This window comes from Ostrinia furnacalis, unplaced genomic scaffold (assembly GCF_004193835.3).
Source record: "Ostrinia furnacalis isolate ACB-3 unplaced genomic scaffold, ASM419383v2 OfSCF4105, whole genome shotgun sequence".
Taxonomy (NCBI): Eukaryota; Metazoa; Arthropoda; class Insecta; order Lepidoptera; family Crambidae; genus Ostrinia; species Ostrinia furnacalis.
In genome coordinates, this window is record NW_021134344.1 from 88,752 (window position 1) to 99,880 (window position 11,129).

General features: G+C 36.9%; 1 protein-coding gene across 1 annotated transcript; it reads right to left on the minus strand.

Moving 5' to 3' along the window:
- Window positions 1-5,466: 5,466 nt before the first annotated feature.
- On the minus strand, window positions 5,467-9,858 carry LOC114358745 (toll-like receptor 7). The gene has a single exon (XM_028312783.1). The coding sequence runs from the start codon at window positions 9,629-9,631 to the stop codon at window positions 5,765-5,767; it is 3,867 nt and encodes a 1,288-aa protein (XP_028168584.1). The 5' UTR covers window positions 9,632-9,858; the 3' UTR covers window positions 5,467-5,764.
- Between the last annotated feature and the right edge of the window lie 1,271 nt (window positions 9,859-11,129).

An 11,129-nucleotide genomic window follows, 5' to 3' on the forward strand; every position in this document is an offset into this window, starting at 1 on the left:
TTTGGTATGCTGCTGGTGAAATTCAGCGGTAACGTATAGAACAATTAGGCTGAGTTGGACCAGGTAACTTTAACCGTAACTATAATGATTACCTGTGTTTTTTGTATGGAGTTTGACTAATTATTGACGTTTGACAAAGTTAAAGTAAAATGGTGCAACTCAGCCTAAGTAAGTACCTACTATATTATACACTTCAAACATAGAAACTACCTTATTACACAATGCCCACGATTTTTGTCTAAACGCCTAGCATCATGAATCCATCTCTCATCACTTAACTTGCACCCCTATAGTCTAACATTAATCATTAAAAAACATGAAACCACTAACAGCTCTCACACATTCATACATTACATAGTCGGACAACTCAAAGAATTCAATAAATAATAACACTAAATAGCCCGTGTACGTTCAAAGAAACATGTTATTTATCTTAATGAATTAGTATGGATGGTATAGAAGTTTAGACTTCAGCGCTCAGTTAAATATATTGCAACCCTTAGGCTCAGTTGCACCACCTAACTTTGACAGTAAATTTAACGAAAACCGGTGCTTTTTGTATATGGAGTTTGACAGATTTTTGACGTTAGTTAAAGTCGGATGGTGCAACCCAGCCTTAAACTGCTGTAGGTACTACTTTATAACAAAGCTCAAAAACTTACGGTCATCTCGTAACTCCATAAAAGAGTAGTAACTAATTAAAATAAAATAAAAGACGTTACCGATCATTAGTCGTGTAATATTAATGATCTGCTAGTGATATGACCTTTTAAGATACCCACACAAAAAGTTCATCAATAATTCTATTAGTGTTCCCTCCAACAAAAACGTAATTTTGTATTGCGTTACTATCAATCAAAGTGTGTTTATTATGTTAGAACAAATATATAACTGTCAATCAAGGTGTAGAGTTTGACAGATAGTCTCGTTCGCTTGCAATCGACAAAAATAATTGCGGAAAATTGATCGCAACTTACTTGTAGAGTTTCCTCAGTTTCAAACAGGCTAGTAGGGGAAACCAAGGAAAGTTATGACATTGGCGATTTTTGGAAACCTATTAACTATCAGCGAGCTCACAACAGTGCGTATTCGTAAGCTTGAACTTGAACCAAAAATGCGCGCTGTTACGAGCTCCTGTTTTAAAGTTTCAAAAAATTTACAATGCACATCTCTCCTTTGTTACAACTCACCTCGGTCTCCCCTAATAGGTCTTCGATACCCATTGAATCTATCATTAGAAATCCATAAAAAAAATCTGAACCTTTCAGCGCAAACGCACAGTTATGTTCACTGCAACTGTGTTTATGAACCTGTGGGAAGAAAATTATAAGAAAATAACGTGTAGAATTACAAACGTTGCCGATAATCCGTAATTATTCTTCGATAATGAAGCTCCTGGTGGAGATAATTGCATTTGATATCATTTTTATTAAAGTGTGGGAATTGTAGAACACTGCCTTGTAACTTATAATAAGTTGCATTTTATTTGTTTTGTTAAAAACTTCATTATTGGCTGTTAAGTGCTTAACAAATTATTATAATTAAATAAACCGCCGACTTAATAATCTGATGTGCCTATTATGTTGTAATTAGGTATTTTATTGTTCCTTCTCATTTAAATTGAGTAAATTTAAGCATTAATCCCAAGTCATAATACAAATTGTCAAAGTTATCTCTTACGGGACCACGAACAATGCGGTGCACGATTTTAGCACAAAATTAAGAGGTACAGTTCTACACAGCTGATTTATTTACCTTCTGTGAAAAAAAAGTATTTAGCGCCAGTATTCACAAACGATGCTTGCTTAAATGAAGCAGCAAATCGAACGCATAGCGTTGAATAGAGCTCTGTGATTGGTTCGTGTGTTACCCTGTGCGTCTGACTGAGAGACCTCATAGTAATGTGCAAATTACACTTCATCTTTAATCTTTAATTTCTAAATAGTGTTCTAAAAAAACATACGGTAGTAAATTCATAGGTACAAGTATAACAATTATTGCATAACATAATATTTAGATACAAATAAAACGCCTAATAATAATGTAAGTAAATAAAAATAAATATACTAATATCACAAAACTTTTACGTTTTTTTACGCACTAAATCAGCTGCAAAATTGCCTCCCAAATTCCTAACACATAATTTTTAAAAACTGTGTAAAAGCAACATCTTTGTACCAAATTGAAGTCTGTCTGTCAATCCAGTAGTTGCGTATAAAGAACCCTAAAACGAACAATGCCCCAAGGTATTTAGGCGTATTTACTTTACGTCCCATGAAGACAATTTTATTGCCTCTCGCATTTGTGTCAAAAGAGTCAACAATGACTCATAACGTTTCTTGTACTTTATGATGTCTTTCTTTTTTGTTTGTCGAAGACAGCTACTAGTGTTCGGGGTAGAAAAAACAAAGGCTTTTTTTTACCGCCCAGTCATAACTCTTTGTAATACTGCAGCTCTAAAATAAACATTCGCCATTTTACGATTCTAACAATGATGGTTTTCTATGGAGCATTGACAGGTTGATAGGACATTTTTTCTTACAGAAGCTTAGGTACAGTCAGCGTCAATAGTTTGACCCAAAGTAGCCAAAAAGTTCGCAAGTCTTTGTTGCAATTGAAATAAGGTCGCGTTGACTGACAACTTTTTTCCACCTATTAAAATTTGTCGCTAAATGTACCTACTTTTTGTACTTGCGACATATTTTTTATGAAAAGTAGAAGCCAAAATCTGAAAGCTTTAAATAAATTTGTTGCTTACGTTCTGTGACCCCGGTAATTAATTTAGTGCATTCTCCACCCCCGAAATCGTGGGTTTGGTTCCCAGGGGGTTGCACGTTAACTGTGTAAATTGCGTTGTCTAAAGCGCATGTTGTGTGTTTGTGATAGTTAATGATGTATTTTTTATCTTTGTAAATTATTTACCTTCTTCTATTTTGGGTTTAAGTTATCAACCAACATAATAATGTCATAATTTATTATCAATATTTCACTTTTTGAACAGTCATTAAGTGCTCTTCATTACTTATTATTTATGTATCCATGTATGTACTACGAACGAGATATCCAATCTAGCTGATCTAAACCAAAATGCAATATCAAAATCAAAATTATCTTTATTTGTTTAGACTAATTAAATTAGTACTTGCAAATCGTCAAATGCTCTTAAGGAGCCTATACATGTCTCATTCTTTTTTTGCCCTACCAGCGCTTCTAGACAAACATTTTTTTTTTGTTATATATATATTAGTGCTACTAAAATGCACTTGCAACTGGTGCTAACGGTTTACTCCAATTGCAATGCGGTGTTTTAGATGGAGATTTTGTGGGTGTTTGGCAAGTGCTGAGAAGAAGCGCCGCAACAATCCAAATATCCTAACCAAACTACGACTATGAGTCCGAACAAATGAAAGTCAATAATAAAGTAATTGTTCCAACTGCGTCACATGTTACTAAATTTACTAACTACAAACTTTTTTTAAGTTTGCAAGAAAAATAAGTTTCTATCACTCATAATACAAAAGAATAGCTAAAATATTTTTCACGGCTTAAAGAATAGGTATGTTTTAGTCTCATATACAATAGAAAAGCCAATGTTCACGGCTTGTATTAAGTAGCATGATTAGGTCATGTCTATTAAGCTCACAGTGGGCTACTCCGTTCGCAGCGGGAGTCGCATCAATTAAGGTTATTTGCCTTAATATATTTACCGAATGAGACGCTACAACTATTGATTCAGCTATTCCTACGCGTCCTTTGTTTTCTTAAAAAATAATCACCATCATCATCATTTCAATCACAGGACGTCCACTGAACGTAGGCCTTCCCAATGATTTCCATATCGCGCGGTTGGTAGCGCCCCATCCAGCGCTTTCCTGCTTGGACGTCCTACTTACTAAATAATAAATTCGTAAACAATAATAGCTTGTTGGAATATGCTCCCCATGAATCACTTATCTAAAGTCCTGCAGACATCCTGAGATTAGCCCTTAGACAGGAAAGGCCACAGACAAATGCGGCAGGGATTTAAATATGTATAAAAAAAGTCGTGAAAAAAGGGATTTGCAAGTTAAAATTAAAAATAAATACGAGACCAAAGAGATAAAAATGTCTGGACTAGTTGGAAAAATGTGATTACCAATGAATTCTCTGAGTAACTTCTATCTTTTTGATGATTCATACTCGAAACAAATACCTACCCATAAAATTAATATAACATATGAATATTGTAGGTAAAAAACCATGAAAATATAGCGAAGCACCTTACTTAATTTATAAAATGTCGAAATGTTTACAATTATAGTCGACTTTTAAAAATTAAAAACTGTTTAAGATGTCATAAAAAATCCTTTTAAATACTTACTATATAGGTAATACTTACCACAAATTATAAATCCTCTTGTGTAATGAATGAAGTCTCCAAAGCATCTTCTTCGATTGATTGATTGTGTGGTTGGTTGGATCACGAGCAAGCATTAAATTATTTGATATCCTAGCTGTGGAAATTCTTACTGATTTATGGCATATAGCACAAATAGCGTGTCATGCAAAATTTTCATAGGACGCTAGTGACTTCAGTGTCATGACCATGGTAGAGAGTATACATTTATTTGTAATGGTGTGTATCAAATACAACACAAATGCTATTTTGTAGTCAAACACAACACAAATGCTAGCATGTTTGATGGTGGCCTAGTCAAAACAACAATACATTTTATTTAAATTAGATTTCATATTTCCGTATTCAAACAAAACCACATCTCCACATCATTAAGACCCTTCCATAAACAGAGAATATCCCAATTTATAATACTATTGTCGTGTACAACCGTTATTCCTTTTGAAAATAGCGCTTTGAAATTCAGTAGGCACTGCATGTTATGAACCGGTGTTTTGTTATGTATTTCGATCACGTACCGTATCCTATGCTTTGTCAGATTTAGTCTGCAGGTATCTGGAGACCTTTTTTCGTAATCTGCCACCGTTACGTTTTTGGACTAGGAACAGAGGTGACATAGTTTTTTGCCCTGTGTGGGCTCTGTAGCCAAGTTTTTTTTAGAAATAAAGAAAAACAATATTTGTATTCTAATTTTATCTCAGGTTATTAGGTGATGGAATTATGAGATATTGTGATGTGTAAAATTACTATTTTGTTATCAAATTAATGTATAAAACACATGAAATTAATAGTTCACAACAACTGAGTTAAAGTTGACGAACTTACGTTAAAAAACTTGGATTGCTTAATTATTTTTTACTCGTGTCATGACAATTTGTAAGTGGACTAATGAAATATTATGTAATACTCTATTATTTAATCATGACTAATAAATTAGTTAAACATGGTTACAATTCAAAAAATATGATGTAAGTAGTGTAAGTTCTCATTTTAAATGTTATTTTTAATTTAATGTTGATTCAAATTCCATCTTAGAAATTAAAGATTTAGGTATAAATAAAAGATGCAAATATGCAAAAATTATCACAATGGCTTTATTAAAGTATATAAATAGTATACTCGTGACTTATATGGACATTTATTTACACATTATATACAAATTCACAATCATAATATGCTACAGCAGTCTTATAGAATGTATTTACACCAAAATTATGAAACAAACGCCCTTTGGAACGGCGAGAAAATACAAAAATAGATTAAATTTTTTGGTAAAGCGCGCGTCGCAATAATAGGTACAATATTCACATGAAGCTTGACTAAATGAGTTCTATAATTTAGTTATCAATGAGTTTGTAAGCACATAGACTAGACGAGATAGGCTTGGCCTGACGATTGGGTGTCAATGAGGGGCGGCGGGGGCGGCCATTGCCGAAAATCCCTTCTTCTATTCGGATTATTACCTCCTAACTCTAACGACGAGTAATCTGAATCTATCGAGGAATAAATATGATCTGAGGGAGGCCTCCCATCAGGCCCATAAGCAGGAATAATATGAGACTGCAACTGCTGCCCTCTATCTTCACTAAACTCAGGCGTCGCACTAACGCCATCTGCGGACCCTCGCATTTTCTCGGTAAACGAAAATGATCTCATTGTACCATTCTGCATACCACTTCTCATCGTATATGAGTTTATATTGTTCCTATAACTAGACGACTTCGACTTTAACTTCCTGTTCGGCATCGCATATCGCAAATTCTCCCAAAACTTATTTTGGCCCCACCTTATCCGCAAACCTGTTTTCAAGTATGGCCTCAGATCTGGATCACACTCAGCTTCTGGGAATATTGAACTCTCCTCTATTATGACTAAGGTGTAAATTCGAGATTTTAAAATGTCGTGTAGAGCTTGCCGGTAATCTAATCGAGACCATTCCGTTTCTAGGAAATTTCTTGTGACAACTAAAATAATTCTTTTAGACGCCTCCGCAGCTTCAGGTATAGGTAACGTATACTGCATGTATGCGGAGCCGTGTTGAGGTATATCTCTATAATGTAAACAGAGTTTGTATAGAGGTCTCCCATTTTCCAACTCAGCGGCTAACGTTTGAATAACAAAATCATCATCCTTTGGGCTGTAGCAAACATAAGCATCGTATAATTTATCAGTGTCGTCGTACGCTCCAGTGAATGGGAACAATCTTATTCCGCAGCTTGTATAAAGCCATATGCGAATCGTGTCTCTAAACAAGAAAATCAAAAGGATGACTAGCATTATCAACATGAATCCAGTGAGCGTAGTTACCATCATGGGCATGTAATTTGAGACCAACATGTTATCTATAACAGAATCTCCCGCGTAATAGTCGCTGCATATTGTGCCATTTAGATTGAGTTCTTTCTTTTGTGGCGTCGGGGAGTCAGTATTCCAGCACCACACGTCGGCTACATCAATTATCTTAGGGACATTATCAGATATAAACGCAGTGAATCTTTGCAAATATCTACATTTACACGACCAAATATTATTTCCTAAAGCAATTGCATTTAAATTTGGCTTACTATTTAAAGTCCAAACCGCAAAATCGACTAATCTATTTCCGTCTAGCCTCAAAATTTTAAGCGAATGCAAAGTGGAAAAAGTTGAATTCGCTATGTGACTGATGAAGTTATCTTGCAAATACAATTCATTAAGCTGCGTCAAATGTTCAAACTCAAAGCCATTTAAATGTTTCAGTTTATTGTTTCCGAGATGCAAAATAATGAGGGAGGATAAACCGGCGAACGTCCTATTCTGTATGTTTTCAACTTCACTCGAATTTACATAGAGCGATCTCATATTTTTTCTGCCGATGAATGCATAATTTTGCAATTCTTTAAAGTCATTCCCGTCTAAGTAGACCTCGGTAGCGTCCATAGGTATCTTTTCTGGTATTTCAACAGCTCGTTGGCTGGAGCAATCCACTACATTAGTGTGCCAAGTGGGGTCGTGATAACAGGAACAATTATTTGGGCACGTCATTTGGCAATCGCAAGCTACATAGTCGCAACAATGGCAGAGTGTGAAACAATGCGTTTCGTATGTACACAAGAAGTCTGTCGACTTCAAATTGCTCAATGGGATATGGGTGACGCCTCTTGCATGCGTCATTTTGCACAAAACATTCTCTAGATCCATTATGCGCGGGTGTTGCCTCATTGCAGTCATATTGTTTATCAAAGGCAACCATTCCATCGAGCAATCACAGTTAAACGGATTTCCTCCTATATAGAACTCTGGCAGAGACTTGTTCGAAGGAACTGGGGACAACCGGAGGCTGTTTATATCTAAATGAGATATCTCATTTGCGTAAATATCAACTCTTGTGAGATTGCGTTTCTCCATAAACGTGTTTACTTGGATGTTATTTATGTGGTTATTGTTTATGAACAACAATTCGACGCTATTGGGAATGGCTAAGGGGGATATTTCTACAATACGGTTGTGGCTTACGTCTAATGTTTTTATATGAATTTCATCTTGGAGTTTGTAATAGTTGCCCAAGTGCTCTATGAAGTTGCCGTGTACATCAAGCCATTTTAAATTGCTAGGTATAAATGCGTAATCAAACCAAACAAGATGATTTTCAGATAAATTAAGCCATAACAAACTTAGCAACGTTGAAAATACTCCATTTATATCTGACACAAAATTCCCGTCTAATCTGATTGCTTCCAGTTGCTTATTCCTTTGAAAACTTCCTCTCTCAACAGCTTGTACCTTATTTTTAGCTAAGTTCAGAACTTGTAAACTTGGCAAATCCCAAAACATGCCGATGGTGAGGTTACCAATCTGATTATCAATTAGTCTTAGCCCGGTTAACTGATCTAAATTCCTAAACGAACCATTTTTAATATCAGTAATTAAGTTCTCGCCCAGATCTAAAGTTTTCAAAAGAGATAGTTCCCATATTGCTGACGGTACTTCATGAAGTTGATTAGAACTTAAATCTAATTCTTTTAAGTCTGAACAATTTTTAAAAGCTTTAGGATCTATGTTTATCAATAAGTTATTATTCAAATTCAATTTACTCAATACAAACAAACCATTAAACAAATATTCGTCTATCGTATGTAAACGGTTCTCAGCTAAATTTAATGTATGCAAATTGTACAAAGGAAGGAAAGTATTCTCTTCAATGTATCCAATTGAGTTGTTTCTTAAATCTAGTATCTGGAGAAAGAATAAATCTTTGAACGTCTTACCGTCTATCCTCGTCAAAGCATTATTGGATAAATTCAGAATGACTAAGCGTATAAGGCCAATAAACGTCCCGCCGTCTATATGAGCGCTAGAAAGCTGATTATTCGATAAATCTAAGACAAGCAGCTGCTCTAATCGGTGGAATACGCCTCTGGCCAACTCAAATAGCTGGTTATTATTCAAATACACTTCTCGCAACTCTTTCGTGTTCGCGAACGTGCCCTCAGGTATCGACTGAAGGTTATTGTAGGAAATGTTTAATATTCGTAACGGAATAAGTCCATTAAACGTTTCACTTGAAATATCGCTGATATTATTATGCTGGAGCCGTAGTTCTTGAAGTCTTCTTAATACCGTAATTTCCGACTCCTCTGTTAAGGACTTAAGTTCATTGTGGCTTAAGTCTAAACTTCGAAGGCCGGAACCGCAGCTTTTCCCGAAACCGAGGCGGTCTACACTTTTGATTTTGTTATTCGTAAGGTTTAACGCCTGAAGATTATCCAAGGGACAGAAAACATCTGATGGAATAGATTTCAAGTTATTATCGCCCAAATCGAGGTGTTGTAGTTCTCTCAACCCGTTGAAAGTTCCAAGAGATAGCTCTAAATTCTTGTTCGGGCTCCAGTCACTGTTTTTAGAGCGTATCGATAACTTTTTCAGGTCGCGAAGTCCTTCGAATGCATTGCCTGGCACTCGGAGTAGTTTGCAGTTGCGAACAATCAACTCGGAGAGCGACGAGAACCTTTGGAAATAGTTTGCTTCCAGGTAACTTTCGAAGAGCAGCAGCTGGTTGCACTCCACGGTAAGCCGCTTCGTGTGTTCCGCGGGCGCAGATGCCAAACTGGATCCATCGGCATCGAGTGTCCGCACCCGGCATAAGGTGCCACCTTGGTCACCTTTCGGCAATCGGCTGCAATTATCCACGCCTCTCGGTGCATATGCGGCATTAACACTCAAACTCACTAACAAAAGAGTCAGCAATTGAAACATTTTCCAAACACATTTGTCTCTAACTATCAAATCGAGACAGTAATTAACAGTCACTTATTCACTGGGATCGAGTCAGTCGGTTATTATTGAGACATTATCGATAATAGTTCACTTCACTCGTGTTTACGTCGCGGCGCACGTACGTCGGGTGTCGGAGGCGACGCTGACGCGTGCTTGCCTCATCGTGGTTCGTTTGCGACTAACGTTCTCGGCTCGCCAGTTCGGCGAGAGTGGTTCGCTCATTGCTGCCCCTTCGTTCGCCCCCCTCCGCCGTTCTACCGCCCTCGCCCCTAAATAGTTACACGTTCCCTCGCATGGCGCCACTAGCGCGCCCGACCGCTCTCGCACAATTATGTAATGTTTTCTTAATCGAGCCACCACAGCGAGTTAAAAAAGGAAACTTGCGCTGTCTCAGGAATTATTATAGATACGTTGTTGTCCTGTTCCTCGAATCGGTAGTGAGCTACTGAATTTTTATGAATGCAATCCGGACGGGAGTTGATTTCCACTGATTAACTGTTGCCTTTTTCAACTTGTTTGTACTCTAGATTATGGTCAGTGTTATTAATACGTAAGTAAGTAACTACTAACAATGAAATCCTGGAAGCAATCATAAATAAACTGCACCCATGTTTACATGGGTTCCTTTAATTCCTTTTTGCTGTCACTTATTGAATTCCCTACTCACATACTTTGGTGAAGATACCCAATAAAGCTTGTTTGGCGTCGCGTGCCCCACACATTTTTGTCTAAAGAATTGTACAGAATTTTCAAACAGGGGCTGGCAACGTTTTTGGGGGACGTGTTCCGGTATCTCTCGGACTGGAAGAGGTGCGAAGTTCGTGGGAGTTGATAATTTGATTTCCTTGTTCGACACGTAAAGTCGTTTACGAGACTAACTGGAAGTTAGTTGTGTTCAGAATACGGCCAAAGTTTTGGTAGCCGACGCCGGGAATAAAGATACGTCGCACGCTTTGTTTGTGGTACTTCGGGAGTGCAAACTTGTTAGATTCATTAACAAGTTCCAAACCTAAACGTCAGGATGATATAACTAGAAAATAGTTGACCGCAAACCACAAAGCGCTGAACCAGGAAACTACAAAGTCATAAATAGAAGCAAGGAATTTAAATTTAAATAAGAATAAAAATTGTTAGAGATCTTCACAAGAAAGTCTCGTTAAAGAAAACGGTTTCCCAACAACAAAGTGGTTGCTCGATGCACAATAGAAAAACTAAAAGTTCCTCTATCTAGGTCGCGGTTAACGCTACCAGCGCAAAAACTCTATGATGTTGAGAGCAAAGTTTCGCGGCTTAAGTGATAAAACACGTTGAGGACATCCTAAAAAACGGGAGTGCAATGATATCCTTGTTATTAATGTCTGGTGGCGGTATCCTGTATCAAAAGTTCTGGCTGTCGCGAGTTCTTAGCGGTGGCTTGATAAATGACTTCTCCCACTTTTGTGAAAGTTGCGTCGTGTATTTTTTTCTGTATCTTGAG